Below are 18,380 nucleotides of genomic sequence, written 5' to 3'. Positions count from 1 at the left end.
GGTGCCCCACACCTGGAAGATCTGGCGCACTACTCGGGAGTTGAGCGACCACTCGTGAGGTTGCATAACCCTGCTCAGTCTGTCGGCCAGACTGTTGTTTACGCCTGCCAGATATGTGGCTTGGAGTAACATGCCGTGACGGCGAGCCCAGAGCCACATGCTGACGGCTTCCTGACACAGGGGGCGAGATCCGGTGCCCCCCTGCTTGTTGATGTAATACATGGCAACCTGGTTGTCTGTCTGAATTTGGATAATTTGGTGGGACAGCCGATCTCTGAAAGCCTTCAGAGCGTTCCAGACCGCTCGTAACTCCAGAAGATTGATCTGCAGATCGCGTTCCTGGAGGGACCAGCTTCCCTGGGTGTGAAGCCCATCGACATGAGCTCCCCACCCCAGGAGAGACGCATCCGTAGTCAGCACTTTTTGTGGCTGAGGAATTTGGAAAGGACGTCCCAGAGTCAAATTGGACCAAATCGTCCACCAATACAGGGATTTGAGAAAACTCGTGGACAGGTGAATCACGTCTTCTAGATCCCCAGCAGCCTGAAACCACTGGGAAGCTAGGGTCCATTGAGCAGATCGCATGTGAAGGCGGGCCATGGAAGTCACATGAACTGTGGAGGCCATGTGGCCCAACAATCTCAACATCTGCCGAGCTGTGATCTGCTGGGACGCTCGCACCAGAGAGACGAGGGACAACAAGTTGTTTGCTCTCGTCTCTGGGAGATAGGCACAAGCCGTCCGAGAATCCAGCAGAGCTCCTATGAATTCGAGTCTCTGTACTGGAAGAAGATGGGACTTTGGATAATTTATCACAAACCCCAGTAGCTCCAGGAGGCGAATAGTCATCTGCATGGACTGTAAAGCTCCTGCCTCGGATGTGTTCTTCACCAGCCAATCGTCGAGATAGGGGAACACGTGTACTCCCAGCCTGCGAAGCGCCGCTGCTACTACAGCCAGGCACTTCGTGAACACTCTGGGCGCAGAGGCGAGCCCAAAGGGTAGCACACAGTACTGGAAGTGACGTGTGCCCAGCTGAAATCGCAGATACTGCCTGTGAGCTGGCAGTATCGGGATGTGCATGTAGGCGTCCTTCAAGTCCAGAGAGCATAGCCAGTTGTTTTCCTGAATCATGGGAAGAAGGGTGCCCAGGGAAAGCATCCTGAACTTTTCCTTGACTAGATATTTGTTCAGGGCCCTTAGGTCTAGGATGGGACGCATCCCCCCTGTTTTCTTTTCCACAAGGAAGTACCTGGAATAGAATCCCAGCCCTTCTTGCCCGGATGGCACGGGCTCGACCGCATTGGCGCTGAGAAGGGCGGAGAGTTCCTCTGCAAGTACCTGCTTGTGCTGGAAGCTGTAGGATTGAGCTCCCGTGGGCAATTTGGAGGTTTGGAGGCCAAATTTAGTGTGTATCCTTGCCGGACTATTTGAAGAACCCAACGGTCGGAGGTTATGAGAGGCCACCTTTGGTGAAAAACTTTCAACCTCCCCCCGACCGGCAGATTGCCCGGCACTGATACGTTGATGTCGGCTATGCTCTGCTGGAGCCAGTCAAAAGCTCGCCCCCTGCTTTTGCTGGGGAGCCGTGGGGCCTTGCTGAGGCGCACACTGCTGACGAGAGCGAGTGCGCTGGGGCTTAGCCTGGGCCGCAGGCTGTCGAGAAGGAGGACTGTACCTACGCTTACCAGAAGAGTAGGGAACAGTCTTCCTTCCCCCATAAAAACGTCTACCTGAGGAGGTAAATGCTGAAGGCTGCCGGCGGGAGAACTTGTCGAAAGCGGTATCCCGCTGGTGGAGCTGCTCTACCACCTGTTCGACTTTCTCTCCAAAAATGTTGTCCGCTCGGCAAGGGGAGTCCGCAATCCGCTGCTGGATTCTATTCTCTAGGTCGGAGGCATGCAGCCATGAGAGTCTGCGCATCACCACACCTTGAGCAGCGGCCCTGGACGCAACATCAAACGTATCATATACCCCTCTGGCCAGGAATTTTCTGCACGCCTTCAGCTGCCTGACCACCTCCTGAAATGGCTTGGCTTGCTCAGGAGGGAGCTTGTCCACCAAGCCCGCCAACTGCCGCACATTGTTCCGCATATGGATGCTCGTGTAGAGCTGGTAGGACTGAATCTTGGCCACGAGCATAGAAGAATGGTAGGCCTTCCTCCCAAAGGAGTCTAAGGTTCTAGAGTCTTTGCCCGGGGGCGCCGAAGCATGCTCTCTAGAACTCTTAGCCTTCTTTAGGGCGCATCAGCTCTGGGTCCCCATGGATCCGGTACTGGGACTCGATCTTCTTGGGAATGTGGGGATTAATTAAAGGCTTGGTCCAGTTCGCCAGCAATGTCTTTTTTAGGACATGATGCATGGGTACTGTGGACGCTTCCTTAGGTGGAGAAGGATAGTCCAAGAGCTCAAACATTTCAGCCCTGGGCTCATCCTCCACGACCACCGGGAAGGGGATGGCCGTAGACATCTCCCGGACAAAGGCCGCAAAAGACAGACTCTCGGGAGGAGAAAGCTGCCTTTCAGGGGAGGGAGTGGGATCAGAAGGAAGGCCATCAGACTCCTCGTCAGAGAAATATCTGATGTCCTCCTCCTCCTCCCACGAGGCTTCACCATCGGTAGCAGACACAAGTTCATGAACCTGTGTCTGAAGCCGTGCCCCACTCGACTCAGTGGAAACACGGCCACGGTGGGAGGGTCGAGAGGTAGACTCCCTCGCCAGCACTGGCGAAGCTCCCTCCGCCGACAGGGAGCCTTCCTGGGAGGCGGCCGCAGCCGGTACCGCAAGTGGTACCGATGTCGGAGACCTCACCCCGGGCAAGGGGCCAGCCGGCGCCTCACTCGACGGTACCGGTGGCGCAAGCACCCCCGGTACCGGAGGGGAAGGGCGCAACAGCTCTCCCAGGATCTCCGGGAGAACGGCCCGGAGACTCTAGTGCAGAGCAGCTGTGGTGAAAGACATGGAAGCTGATGCAGGCGTCGAGGTCAGAGTCTGTTCCGGGCGTGGAGGCTGTTCCTGGCTGTCCAAGGTGGAGCGCATCGACACCTCCTGAACAGAGGGTGAGCGGTCCTCCTGGTGCTGATGCCTACTGGGTGCCGACTCCCTCGGCGACCCAGAGCTCTCGGTACCGATGCAGGAAGGTGACCGGTGTCGATGCTTCTTTGATTTTTTCAAACAAAGCATGTCACCGGAGCTTCCCGGTACCGACGAGGAGGACGTAGAATCCAGCCGTCTCTTCCTCGGGGCCAAGGCCGAAGAAGATCGGTCTCGGGGGGGCTGTACCGCAGGAGCCCTCAGGGTAGGGGGAGACCCACCTGAAGGCTCACCGCCACCAGCAGAGGAATGGACAGCCCTCACCTGCACTCCAGTCGAAGCACCACCGTCCGACAACATCAGCAACAGCGGAGGTCCCGGTACCACTGACGCCGACGCAGCCTTCCGATGTCTCGGTACCGACGATGCAGAGGGTCGATACCTCAATGCCGAAGGTCTTGATGCTGTCGACGTCGATGCACTCAATGCCTCCGGTGCTGTTGTCGATGAAGAGCCCGAGAACAACACGTTCCACTGGGCCAATCTCGCTACCTGAGTCCTCTTCTGTAAAAGAGCACAAAGACTGCAGGCCTGCAGGCGATGCCCAGCCCCCAGACACTGAAGACACGACGCGTGCCTATCAGTGAGCGAGATTACCCGGGCGCACTGGGTGCATGTCTTGAAGCCGCTGGAAGACTTCGATGACATAGGCGGAAAAATCACGCCGGCAAAATCAAAATCCGCGATGGTGACGAAGGGCACCAAAAATAGGGGAGAGAGAAAAACCCGTACCGAGGCCACAAAAAAGGCCTACCCCGAAAGCAAAAGGAAACTTACGTCGGGGAAAACAAACTGGACACACGGGAAGGGACAAAGACCGAGGTCTTTCTTTTTTTTTTTTTTGAGAAATCGCGAAGACTCGTGAGGGTCAACTTGAGGGGCGCGAAACGACGGTAAAACACGACCGTCCCAAGCGCGGACAAAAGAAGACTGACGAACACGAGCTGGTTCGGACGGGAAGATGGCCGCGCATGCGCGGTACGCATGGGTGCACGAGGACTAGCAAAGGCCTTTGCTAGTGAAGTTTCCGATTGGAGGGGCTGCCGTGGACGTCACCCATCAGTGAGAACAAGCAGCCTGCTTGTCCTCGGAGAATGTGAGTTTATACTGTGAGCCTGCAGGGGGCTCTGCTCTGCTTCTGGGACAGTTTTTCTGATGTGAATTTCTGATCGACTACTATTTGGTGTCAAAATGCAACACCAGACAGGCTAACTATGCTTGTTCACACTAGAGAGCTGCACGGGAACGGGGATAGCGGGAATCCTGCAGATACCGCGGGGATCCCCTCCAGTACCATGGGATCCTGAGGGTATGAACCGAGGTCCACGAGGATCCCGCAAGGATGGACCCGGGTTCTGCAGGGATCTCGTGGAACCATAAAACTAACAGAGTTTTGCTTTCCCTCCCTGCGGAAAAATAAAACTAAGGGAGCTTTGCTTCCCTCTCTGCACATACCTCAGTTCACCCTGGTGGTCTAGCAGCTTGCTTATGGGCAGGAAAGGTCCCCACACTTTCTTGTCCACTGCCGCTGATCTTCTCGCCGCCGCTGCTTATTTAAAATAGCCACCGCCACCACTTCATTTATTTTATTGGTTCAGTAACAGACTGTGCTCTTTGCGGGAGCATCTCTCAAACAGGGGATCATATTTGTTGAAATGATTCCATTGGCATGGTAACGCCACTAGAGGATCAGCGGCAGAGGCAGGAAAGCGTGGAGACTGTGTTGCTTCTGACTTTCTTTTGGACTGCTTTGGGTCTTGCTAATCAGTATATCTGCTGTCTTAGCAGAGTACAGAACTAAATGGTTTATGTTACTTTTACTAGAATTTTTACTGCTTGTAGAATCTGGTTTTCTTGGAGGGGGGGGGGTCAAGGTGACTGCGGCACGGCAAGGGCTGGGTTGGGATGGAGACTATTTGCGGCGAGAATGAGCAGGGAAGGGTTACATTCCCACGGGGGCGGGTTGGATTTCTGTCCCCGTGCAACTCTCTAGTTCACAACATAGGTGCTTTTCCTGTCAAAGAAAATTATATACAAACTTACTCGTTGTTTGATTTCCTTGAGTTCTATCAGAACCCTTGGCATGCATTCAAGAGTACTGAAAGAAATCAAACATGAAATTGCTAATCTGCTGTTAGTAATTTTTAACCTGTCATTAAAATCGTCTATAGTAAATGAAGATTAGAGAGTGGCCAATTTAAAGCCAATTTTTTTAAAAAGGGTTCCAAGTGTTTTCTGGGAAATTACAGATCAGTATGCCCGATGTCAGTGAAGAGTAAAATGGAGAAAAATATTCTAAAGGATAAAATTACAGAACATGTAGACAAACGTGGTTTAATGGGACAGAGTCAGAATAAATTCAGTCAAGGGAGGTCTTACTTCTCCGATTTGCTTCATTTCTTTGAAGGCACGAATAAACATGTGGATAAAGGTAATCCGGTTGATGTAGTGTGTCTACATTTTCAGAAAGCTTTTGACAAAGTTCCTCATGAGAAACTCCCAAGAAAATTAAAGTCATGGGATAGGAGGCAACGTTCTATGGATTATGAATTGGCTATTGAACAGAAAAACAGAGGGTAGGGTTAAATGGTCATTTCTGTCAATGGAGGAGGGTGAACAGTGAAAGTACTGCAGAGATCAGTACTGTGAACGGTGCTATTTAACATATTTATAAATGATCTGGAAATCGGAACGACAAGTGAGGTAATCAAATTTACAGATGACCCAGAACTATTCAATTGCAGGAAGACATTAGGAAATTGGAGCACTGGGCATCCAAAATGGCAGATGAAATTTAATGTGGACACATGCAAAATGATACACACTGGAATTTTTTTTCCATCACTGCTGGTCAGTATCATATGATAAGAATATTACTAATCACATACCATTAATTCAGTAGACTTTTGACAAAGTACAACTTATGTCACCATTAAGACGATTGCCTCTTTATTTCTCATTCTTTATATATGGATCAAAATGACATACATAAAGCAAGTTTTTGTCTCTATGATCTTTGACTATTGGTTTTTATTATATGTCTATCATTTGTCTATAATTTGTCTACAATTATGTTTTTCGAATTATATACATCTTTCATTCATGAATACAAATATTGCCATGGGAGATATGTATGTATATATCAATATCCTTTGTCAGTTTCTTTGCACATACACTTTTTTCTATATATTTTTTTTATGCATTTAAATTTTTTTTAAGTGTTTTTATTTTATGATATATACAAGGCATAATTTTGCTATTATGTTTTTATTACTTGTTTTGCTCAACAGGATAATTTGCATAAAGCAAATAATTTTATTATCTTTTCATTTTATTTTCAATTTTCCATATAATTGTATGATGACATTATGTACATGTAGGGATAATTGTCTTATTTATTTTAATTACACTTTTGAAAGCACATACATTTTTTTGACGCACACAAATTTTGTCAAGAGAGGTATTTATGTATATGTTCATACTCTTTGTCGTTTCCAATACACATATATTCTCCATGTTTTTTTTTTAATATTTATGTTTAAGTTAAAGTTATACTACATTTTTATATCCTAATATTCCTGTTCTTCTTTTTATTCTCATTTTATATGACGTTTTCATTGTTTTAAACTGTAAATACATATATATATATATATATGTGTGTGTGTGTGTGTGTTTATTTCTGTACACTCCTGATGCAGGCCTAGTGGCCGAAACACAACGTTTGTGTCGAGTCTTTTGATTTAATAAACATTTGTTTCTTGAAGAATTCACCTTTCCAGTGTTTGGTTTCAGTGGTCAAACATCCCACTTTCTCTTCTACTCTGTGTCTCTCTGTGGGACGTTCAAGTTCTCCGCCTTTGGTGGATTATCCTGAGCACACTAGAAGGAATAATCCTAATTATAGTTATCTAATGCTAGGGTTCACCTTGGGTGTCAGCACCCAAGAAAAAGATTTAGGTGCTGTGACCTTGATTGGCCATTGTTCGAAACAGGATACTGGACTAATTAGACCACTGGTCTGATCCAGTATGGCTATTCTTATGTAGGTTGGTCTGCACTATTTGGTGCCATTTTGAGCTTCAACCTGCTACTGCTGCTTTCCAGTTCCTATTCATCTCAACAGATGCTTCTTGATCCCTCTCCGGTCCATGTTGGACCTCGACCTTGCTCTTCATTGATAAGCATCCTGTGGTTGTGTCTATGTTGGAATTCCTCTACTTTCTGATTCTCTCCATGACAACTACCAGCATGAGAGGCTCAACTTGAAGGGAAGGTGGTCACTAAAGACTCTTGGATTTGGGGCACCATGCCCTGTGGGGAACCTCTCTGAACCAAGCCCGGTCACCACTCCTGCCTGTCCACTACTGATAACCATTCCTTGTGCTATCCCTTCATAGTTTATGAACTAAAGTAATATTAGAATCCAGCAAATTAATGGAAGTAGGTGTGTGCTATTAAGTATTAAAGCAAGCAAGTAAGCATCATAGGCAATAACAGACCTCATTATTAACTTTGATTTTATTACCTGCCTTTGTACTTCTGCCAAAATTTGTCAGCCACTGTCAAGTCATAGGACTTAATATTCTTTTTCTTTGGTCTTGTCCCCACTGGTAAACTCTCTAGGCCTGAAGATTCTTCCAAATTAACCCTGTTCAAATGGAAGTCCTAGAAAACAAACACTTTGTTTACATGTCAGGCTTATATTTGTTTACATTTCCAGTGCAGTAAACTTTTATATCATTTTAGAACACAGTCTATACAGCAAAGCAATTTATTTGTTAAGCAAAGAGAGATTCAACATGCAATCTGCAGAACTTAAATCCCGTATCTGCAGAGAATCCATCAAAAAAGTATAAATGCCCATAATGGAATGAAAACAAGACAGTCAGTATTTGCATGTGTAGGTGTCATAGGATGCAGATATTCAAAGGGGTTATGTCATGGATGGGCTGAAAACTTATATATACATTTCCCATTTGACAACTGTAAAAAAAAATGGGAATACATGAATAATCAAAAAGACTTCCTATCAGCTTTTGCACCTTCTCCAAAATGAGAGCAACTGTTATAGTAGTGCTTACTTCAGTCAGTATTTAACAAGAGGGACTGAGGGGGGTTAATGCCCTTAATCCCTTACATTATTTTTGCCTTCTAAGATGGGGGGGGGGGATTGGCAGCTTTGTAGTTGAATTGGCACCAATCATATTTATAGTTTTCTGAAATGAGGGCACTATACATTTAACTAGTAGCACTAATACTTGGAAGTGATCAGAACAACTTGGTGTCTGAAGAGCTTTCTTTGATTTACTATAAAACTGATGCCCAATGGCCAAAAACAACTGCTTCTCCCCAGTGTGAAGAAATCTGGGCCTGTGTTAAGTTTGACCTCTATACCCAAAGTGTGCCTTTTCTCAAGAGAAGATCCAAGAAAAGGATTATATAACGTAAATCTGTACATAAATACTGAACAGGAAACATTAAAAAATTACCAAATCCCAAATATGGATGGAAATATTTTCATGAATAACTGGTTTGAATATTAAAGGTAAGAAAAACAGGTACATCCATAGCTTTATAACATTAAAGCCATATTAGGTTCTACAAATTTCTTACTAGTCAAACTTTTATACCACTACTCTGATCCTACACTCAACACAATTTCTATAAAAATTACACAACAGCTTAAAGAATCAGAAGCACTTAACATCAAGCACGCCTCACTAAACCCCACCATCACCTCTAGTTATTATCTCCTTCACTGATAACAATCAAAAGCTTGTTAGTCTTTCCCATCCTGATAGTGCAATCTATTCCACTTTAAAGGAGTAACCACTGAAAACATTCTATCCCTGTTTCATTGCAATCTGACTTTTTGAGTCAATAGGACACAAAGCAAAGCCTCCTCCTGGGAAATAACAGTATTGGTTCCATAGCTATCACAATGCTTCCTAGCCACTGGAAGGAAAATACACAAATAGACATGATTATATGATGAACATAATTTGTATCACTTAAAAATATGAAAGGGTAGTAGCTGAATGCAGGAAAATGGTAAGGGGACTGCAAAAGATATGGAAGGCCACTGAGAATGAACGAATCAGGAAGCTTCTGATAGAGACGTTGGGACTCGGGAGGGGAGCACTTCCAGTGACGCTGCTGCCCATACGGTCGGACTTGAATGGAGGTTAGGTAAATTTAAAATAAAATAAAAAGGATCCTTGGGGGAGAAGAGGGCGCCAGGGTGGGCAGATAAGTGGCGGTAACCATGGCGCGGTGCAGGGCAAAAAAAAAGGTGTCGGTACGCCGTACCGTTGCGTATTGGCACAAAAAAAGCACCGATACTATGAGACCCCAAGAAAGCATCATGTATGTCCAAAAGGAGAATTTCTTTAAAGCTTCTAAAAATGTGTATGCGTAAGTGTCATCAAATTAAATCTGTTCAAGGCGAGCAACTGTACTTTATCATGTAACTATTATTTGACAGCAGTTCAGGAACAGAAGCTAAAAGCCATGTTTATTCAGACCAAAGACCATCAAGCCGAGCATCCTGTCTAGGTCACAAATACCCATCTGATCCCAAAAAGAAAATTTCTTATAGCTCGTTTCCAGGGATGAACAATGGCTCTCCCAAATCTTCCTGAATCACAAGGCTGCCCAAATGCCACTTCTCCCATCCTCATTTCCAACCCCTGCCACATGTCATATTAGACCAGCATTACAACACATCAGAATATGAGAGTAATACATTATTGGTACCCATCTCCAAACATCATACAACTATACTGCAGATAACACAAGTTATTTAACACAACCTTGCCATCATTACACACAGCACTTTTCACATTACTTACATCACTTAATCCACTGAAAACTAATTATAGTTAAGAACATAAGAATAGCCATACTGGATCAGACCAACGGTCCATTTAGCCTAGTATCCTGTTTCCAACAGTGGCCAAGCCAGGTCACAAATACCTGGCAGAAACCCAAATAGTAGCAACAATCCATGAAACCAATCCCAGGGCAAGCTGTGGCATCCCCCATGTCTCTCTCAATAGCAGACTATGGACTTTTCCTCCAAGAACTTGTCCAAACCTTTTTTTTTTAAACTCAAATACACTAACCGCCGTTACCACATCTTCCGGCAACGAGTTCCAGAGCTTAACTATGCTTTGAGTGAAATAATATTTCCTCCTATTTGTTTAAAAGTATTTCCATGTAATTTCAATGAATGTCCTCCGGTCTTTGTACTTTCTAAAAGAGTGAAAAATCGATTCACTTTTCCCCATTCTACACCACTCAAGATTTTATAGACCTCAATCATATCCCCCTCAGTCATCTCTTTCCAAGCTAAAGAGTCCTAAACTCTTTAGCTTTTCCTCATATGAGAAGAGTTCCATCCCCTTTATCATTTTAGTCGCTCTACCCTTACTAATTTCTCTGTATCTTTTTTAAAACATGGCGACTAGAACTGAATGCAATACTCAAGGTGAGGTTTACGATGGAGCGATAGAGGCATTATAGTATTCTTGGTCTTATTTACCATCCCTTTCCAAATAATTCCTAGCATCCTATTTGCTCTTTGTTTGGCGGCTGCTGCTGCACACTGGACAAAAGATTCCAGCGTACTGTCTACAATGACACCTAGATTTTTTCTTGGGTGCTGATCTCCAAGGTGGACCCTAGCATCAGGTTACTATGAATTGGATTATTCTTTCCAATGCGCATCACTTTGCATTTGTCCACAAATTTCATCTGCCATTTGGATGAGCAGTCTTCCAGTTTCCTAAGGTCTTCCTGCAATTATTCACAGTTTGCATGTGTTTTGACAACTTTGAATAGTTTTGTATCATCTGCAAATTTAGGGCCCCGTTTACAAAGGTGGATTAATGTTTTTAGCACGCCTACACTTAGTGCACGTGCTAACCATGTCAGCGCCTATACGGATATTGTAGGCGCATACATGGTTAACGCGCCTATAACGCCCTACAGTCCACTAAGGACTAGATCTAAAATAGCTCCCCCCTCTTGTTGGTTCTTGGACCAATTGCTCCAAAGAAGCAGTCATTTATTTCATCTAGGAATTTTACCTCCCTGGCGTTCCCTAACGTTTATCCAGTCAATATTGGGGTAATTGAAATCAAAAACTTTTCTACATAACATATATGTTTTTGATTTTTGATATTGAGCTCTACAGATTCCTTTATTATTGAGTAATTGAAATCACCCATTATCATACTGTTGCCCAGTTTGCCAGCTCTCCTAATTTCTATAAACATTTCTTCATCTGTCTATTCGTTCTGTTCTAGCGGACAGTAGTATAGACCTACCAGTATACTCCTTCCTCTAACACATAGAATTTCGATCCATAAGGATTCAAACGCTGCTGTTTCATGTAGAAAGTTTATTTTATTTGACTCAATTCTTTCTTTAACATAAAGCGCAACCCCTCCTCCAATTTGATTCACTTTATCATTGTGATATAATTTGTACCCTGATAGCACAGTGTCCCACTGACTGTCCTTCTTCCACCAGGTCTCTGAGATGCCCATTATATCTACCTCTTTATTTAGTGCTATATACTCTATTTTTTTTAGGCTTCTAGCATTTGTATATAGACACTTCAAATTGTGTTTTTTTCCTTGCATCTACAAGCTGCTTAGAAATTGACAGGGATAATTTGCAACCTTTACTCTGTTCTCCCATTTCACCATTATTGAAACCTTTCTATTGGGATTCCCTAAAGACTCTGTTTCAATAGTTTCCTTCGAGGATACTCCACGCCAAACGATGCACTCCTAGGCGATTGTCTGCTTCCCCACCACCACCCCAATTTAGTTTAAAAGCTGCTCTCTCTCCTTTCTAATTGTTAATGCCAGCAGTCTGGGTTCCATCCCATCAAGGTGAATTCCATCCTTTTGGAACAGGCTCCCCCTTTCCCAAAATGTTGCCCAGTCCCTAACAAATCTAAATCCCTCATCCCTGCACCAGTGTCTCAACCACACATTGAGACTTAGGAGATCTGCCTACTTCTTGGACTCTGCATTTCAGTTACTTTTAGATTTAATTGCATTTGGCCTAGAATAATATAAATGCAATAATGTTTTAATGTTAAATGCTAATTCCCATGTGTTTTATTCATTTATTGACATCTGAATATCAAATGTTTTTACAGGTAAAGTATTCTACAGGGAACCCACTTATCAAACAGAGCAGTGATGTCACTCAGCAATGGCATCTGGAGCCTATGACCCGAATGCTGTTGTCCTCACAATAATCTGTGCCTTCAAGGGGATGAGTTGAAAAATATTCCATCTAGTTCACTTTTTAAACGGTGCTTCTCTAGCCAGCCCTTGCGTTTTCAGGACACCATCAATAAACATGCATGAGACAGAGACAGATTTGCATACTGAGGAGGCAGTGCATATTCATTGTGGATATCCTGATAATCTGACTGGTTGGGTGTGCCCCAAGGACTAGATGGAGAAGCACTACCTTAAAAAATAGGAGCCTGCAGAGCTGGTGCCGGGCATTAAACTGAAGAGAAGAACCTGAATCTTTGAAGGGGGCTTTCCCTGCTCCTGTCTCTCAGAAACAATACACAGCCTCTCCCTACCTTCCTGAATCTTTTAACTATCCAGCAAAGCTTTTGCTCTTATGTCTCACTGCACTGATGCATTCATATATACTTCACATGTCACGTGATATTCTTTCTATAACCCACATTAGATGTGAATTCAGATGAATGCCTTCTAACATGGGGCATTACAGTACATAGCACAAACATTGGATTTTGCAATTTCAGCTATAAATTAAAACATTTTCCACTTTAAAATACCAACCTCATAACATGTAATGTGCTGGTCTATACCATAGATTTCCACTAGCCATTTTTATACTATTGCACTGTTTAAGTTTCTCTTCATACCTTCCTACACTGAACACTCACTCCTAGAATGAAGTTTTAAAAAGTGATGTCACAATTATAAAAGTTCAAGAAATTATACTCTGGTTATTATCAAATTGTGATGGGTAAACCAAATATAATCACCATAATTTATTGCAAATAATTCTATTGCTTCTGTCATCTTATCAACACCCACTGCTATAATGAAGTTTTAAAAAGTGACTGTCAAAAATTATAAAAGTTCAAGAAATTATACTCTAATTATTACCAAATTGTGATGGGTAAATCAAATAGAATCACCATGATTTACTGCAAATGATTCTACTGCTTCTGTCATCTTATCAAGACCATCATCTAAATATTGTTGATCTAAGCAATGTTATTCAACTGATGACCATTATAGATTTTTCTTACCAGAACATCATGTACCAAAGCCTGGTATGTCCATGTGTGATGTAAAGGAGTTGCCAAATCTATATTTCTGTCAACAAGGACTAATAGAGGCCTCTGGAAACTGAAATATCAAAAATAAATGTTAAATAGTTGAATCTAATACAGCTCTCTTTCTTTACCAGATTGATTAGGATTAGTAATCAAACGCATAGTGAAACAGAGATTTTTCATGTGCACTGAGACCTATTTCTTTTCCTACTAAGATATGATCTGTCAAAGGATCTGGACTATAACCCAGTAACAAAAATTTAGTTTTCTTGGCATTCTATTTTAGTTTATATTTCCACATCCAGGCGCTTATTATCTCCAAATACCTTATGAACTTAAGATGATACTTGCGTTCACAATGAATAAAAAGGAATTAAAACTATAATGTCATCTGCATAACTGAAATTGACAAAACCCAGATCTGAAAGTTCAGTTCCCAAAGAATGAAGAAAAGGTGACAGAGGGAAGCCCTGTGGGACTCCACACGGATTAGTGCATCAATTCAACAGGGCTCTTCTTTGCATAACTCTACAAGAGTGAGATGTCAAAAAACCTTCAATCCATTTTAAAACATTGCTCACAATCTTGCTTATATCAAGCTCAGAGAGCAGAATAACTAGGTAGAATGCTGATGACATGTCGCACTGTAGAATGAGTGCTCTGCCCTTTTCACTCAGTACTCTCCTAGCCTTATCAAAAATTGAAATCAACACTAACTCTGTACTATGATAAGGTCTAAATCCAGATTGGATATATGCAGAATATCATGTTTCGTCAAATAATCATTCAATTGGGAACAGACCAGACCTTCCATTATCTTTGTAAATAATGGTATCAAAGCCACTGGTATGTAATTTGAAACCAGATTACAGGGTTCTCTTATATCCTTTACAATTGGAGTAATAATGATCTACTACTACTACTTAACATTTCTAGAGCGCTACTAGGGTTACGCAGCGCTGTACAGTTTAACAAAGGACAGTCCCTGCTTTTTAATGTATTTATAAATGACCTAGAGATGGGAATAACTAGTGAGGTAATTAAATTCGCCGATGACACAAAATTATTCAGGGTCGTCAAGTCGCAGGAGGAATGTGAACGATTACAGGAGGACCTTGCGAGACTGGGAGAATGGGCGTGCAAGTGGCAGATGAAGTTCAATGTTGACAAGTGCAAAGTGATGCATGTGGGTAAGAGGAACCCGAATTATAGCTACGTCTTGCAAGGTTCCGCGTTAGGAGTTACGGATCAAGAAAGGGATCTGGGTGTCGTCGTCGATGATACGCTGAAACCTTCTGCTCAGTGTGCTGCTGCGGCTAGGAAAGCGAATAGAATGTTGGGTGTTATTAGGAAGGGTATGGAGTCCAGGTGTGCGGATGTTATAATGCCGTTGTATCGCTCCATGGTGCGACCGCACCTGGAGTATTGTGTTCAGTACTGGTCTCCGTATCTCAAAAAAGATATAGTAGAATTGGAAAAGGTACAGCGAAGGGCGACGAAAATGATAGTGGGGATGGGACGACTTTCCTATGAAGAGAGGCTGAGAAGACTAGGGCTTTTCAGCTTGGAGAAGAGACGGCTGAGGGGAGATATGATAGAAGTGTATAAAATAATGAGTGGAATGGATCGGGTGGATGTGAAGCGACTGTTCACGCTATCCAAAAATACTAGGACTAGAGGGCATGAGTTGAAGCTACAGTGTGGTAAATTTAAAACGAATCGGAGAAAATTTTTCTTCACCCAACGTGTAATTAGACTCTGGAATTCATTGCCGGAGAACGTGGTACGGGCGGTTAGCTTGACGGAGTTTAAAAAGGGGTTAGATAGATTCCTAAAGGACAAGTCCATAGACCGCTATTAAATGGACTTGGAAAAATTCCGCATTTTTAGGTATAACTTGTCTGGAATGTTTTTACATTTGGGGAGCGTGCCAGGTGCCCTTGACCTGGATTGGCCACTGTCGGTGACAGGATGCTGGGCTAGATGGACCTTTGGTCTTTCCCAGTATGGCACTACTTATGTACTTATGTACTTATGAAGGAGCTTACAATCTAAAGGACAAAAAGTTGGGGCAGTCAAGATTTCCTGAATAGAGGTGTAGTGGTTAGGTGTCGAAGGCGACATTGAAGAGGTGGGCTTTGAGCAAGGATTTGAAGATGGGCAGGGAGGGGGCCTGGCGTATGGGCTCAGGGAGTTTATTCCAAGCATGGGGTGAGGCGAGGCAGAAAGGGCGGAGCCTGGAGTTGGCGGTGGTAGAGAAGGGTATTGAGAGGAGGGATTTGTCTTGAGAGCAGAGGTTACGGGTAGGAATGTAAGGGGAGAGGAGGGTAGAGAGGTAAGGAGCGGCTGCAGACCGAGTGCATTTGTAGGTTAGTAGGAGAAGCTTGAACTGTATGCGGTACCTGATCAGAAGCCAGTGAAGTGACTTGAGGAGAGGGGTGATATTAGTATATCGGTCCAGGCGGAAGATAAGACGTGCAGCCGAGTTCTGAACGGACTGAAGGGGGGATAGATGGCTAAGTGGGAGGCCAGTGAGGAGTAGGTTGCAGTAGTCAAAGCGAGAGGTAATGAGAGAGTGGACGAGAGTTCGGGTGGTGTGCTCAGAGAGGAAAGGGCGAATTTTGCTAATGTTATAGAAAAAGAAGCGACAGGTCTTGGCTATCTGCTGGATATGCGCAGAGAAGGAGAGGGAGGAGTCGAAGATGACTCCGAGGTTGCGGGCAGATGAGACGGGGACGATGAGGGTGTTATCAACTGAGATAGAGAGTGGAGGGAGAGGGGAAGTGGGTTTGGGTGGGAAGACAATAATCTCGGTCTTGGCCATGTTCAGTTTCAGGTGGCGGTTGAACATCCAGGCAGCAATGTCGGATAAGCAAGCCGATATTTTGGCCTGGGTTTCGGCAGTGATGTCCAGTGTGGAGAGATAAAGCTGGGTGTCGTCAGCATAAAGATGATATTGGAAACCATGAGATGAGATCAGGAAGCCCAGGGAAGAGGTGTAGATTGAAAAAAGAAGGGGTCCAAGGACAGATCCCTGAGGAACTCCAACAGAGAGCGGGATGGGGGTGGAGGAAGAACCATGAGAGTGTACTCTGAAGGTACGGTGGGAGAGATAAGAGGAGAACCAGGAGAGGACAGAGCCCTGGTACCCAAATGAGGACAGTGTGGCAAGAAGTAAATCGTGATTGACAGTGTCAAAAGCAGCGGATAGGTTGAGGAGGATGAGGATGGAGTAGTGACCTTTGGATTTGGCAAGGAACAGGTCATTGCAGACTTTAGATAGTGCCGTTTCTGTCGAGTGTAGGGGGCAAAAGCCAGATTGAAGCGGACTGAAGATGGCATGAGAGGAGACAAAATCAAGGCAGCGGCTGTGGACTGCGTGCTCAAGTATCTTGGAGAGGAAGGGTAGGAGGGAGATGGGGCGGTAGTTGGAGGGACAGGAAGGGTCTAGTGATGGTTTTTTGAGGAGTGGCGTGACTACGGCATGCTTGAACGTGTCGGGGACAGTTGCAGTGGAGAGAGAAAGGTTGAGGATATGACAGATGGGGGGGGGGGGTGACGGTAGGAGAGATGGTGTTAAGTAAGTTGGTGGGGATGGGGTCAGAGGAACAGGTGGTGCATTTCGAGGAAGAAAGAAGATGGGTGGTTTCCTCTTCGGTGATATCAGGAAAAGAGGAGAAGGTGGCCTGGGTTGGTTGGTTGAGGGAGTGGGTTAAAGGGTGAAGAGGAGGAGATGGTTTGGTGGTGAATTCTCACTCCAATTCATCATAAATTGCACTGTAGATAATAAATATTCTAACCAATGAAACAATAAAGCCAAAAGGGACCGCCTAGAACTGAAAATGCTAACAAAGAACACAAAAGCGAAGAACCTTTCTGTGCACCTCCATAACTGCTACATAGAAGTACACCTCTGAGAGATCCAAGGACATAAGAAACTCTCTTGTCTTCATTAAGACAATCACTAACAAAGGGTCTACATGCAAAGGACTGCTTAAGCAGCTGTTCCATCTTTTGATCATTAATCCTTCAGCACCATTTCTTTTACAGGGATGGTGGTCTTTTTCTGAAAGCACAGATATCAAGGCATCAACCTTTGAAAAAGTCAGAAGCTTATCCAAGTCACTCCATTGAAGGAAATGCAGTCTACCCATGACTTTGGTATCCTGAGTACCAAATCAGGGGCTTTCCACTCTGCAAGGACCAACTGCAAGAGGGCCCTAAGAAGGGAAAAGGCCTTGGGGAGGGGGAAGACCTCCTAAGGAACCATCCTCAGGATACGGAGTGCCTCTAGCCCTGGTCTATTAGAGAAGGCAGTTCTTCCCTCTTAAGAAGTCTCACAACTGAGGGTTCATCTTTCCTGACAACTCTCCAGTTTTGTGAGAGGACATCCTCTCAACTTCCAGGGTACCCTGAATTCCTCCTAGGAGGAAGAGGGCAAAATGGGGGCTCCTTTATGAGGCAGACATGAACTTTTACATCTGGACCATTTGGTTCTCCTGAGTTCCAAATCTGGATCCACTTCCCCTGGAGCAGCTCGAAACTGCCTGAGGTTCCTGAACCTGTCAAGATGGTAGAAGCACGGAAACAGCCACTCTATGACACTCAGAAAGGGCCCAAACAAACTGTGGCTCCAGATCCAGCTGGGGCACGGTACGGCTATTCTTGAGCTCTCAACTCCCCATGGGGTGAAAAACAATCCTGAGGGGCTAAAAGATCTGAGGTATCTCCTGAAAGAGCCTGTGGAGAGAGCCATGCAGTCTGATGACAAAATGGCAAAAACGGACTCCTTTTGAGTATTTCACTAACGGTGGCTCCACCAGCTGGGCATCCCCCTGCTGCTCCACCAAGTCTACCTGTGGCTGCCCAAACCTACCACATAACTGTCCCAGATGCAGCGGGGGCAGTAGGAAATGGCCGTGGTACTAAAATGCCAGC

At 44.6% G+C, this 18,380-nt stretch overlaps 1 protein-coding gene across 2 annotated transcripts in view; it reads right to left on the bottom strand.

The window, feature by feature from the left end:
- Positions 1-18,380, bottom strand: part of SCFD1 (sec1 family domain containing 1) — a 304,030-nt gene that overhangs the window by 211,738 nt on the left and 73,912 nt on the right. For both annotated transcript variants that reach the window (XM_030214680.1, XM_030214681.1), the window contains 2 exons: positions 13,416-13,515; positions 7,620-7,759 (listed from right to left, as the gene is read on the bottom strand). In XM_030214680.1, coding sequence (XP_030070540.1) covers positions 7,620-7,759; positions 13,416-13,515 — 240 coding nt within the window. The remainder of the gene's footprint in view (positions 1-7,619; positions 7,760-13,415; positions 13,516-18,380) is intronic.

The sequence above is a fragment of the Microcaecilia unicolor genome, chromosome 9, assembly GCF_901765095.1.
Source record: "Microcaecilia unicolor chromosome 9, aMicUni1.1, whole genome shotgun sequence".
In the NCBI taxonomy this organism is placed as follows: Eukaryota; Metazoa; Chordata; class Amphibia; order Gymnophiona; family Siphonopidae; genus Microcaecilia; species Microcaecilia unicolor.
This window is presented reverse-complemented; position numbering and strand designations above follow the sequence as displayed.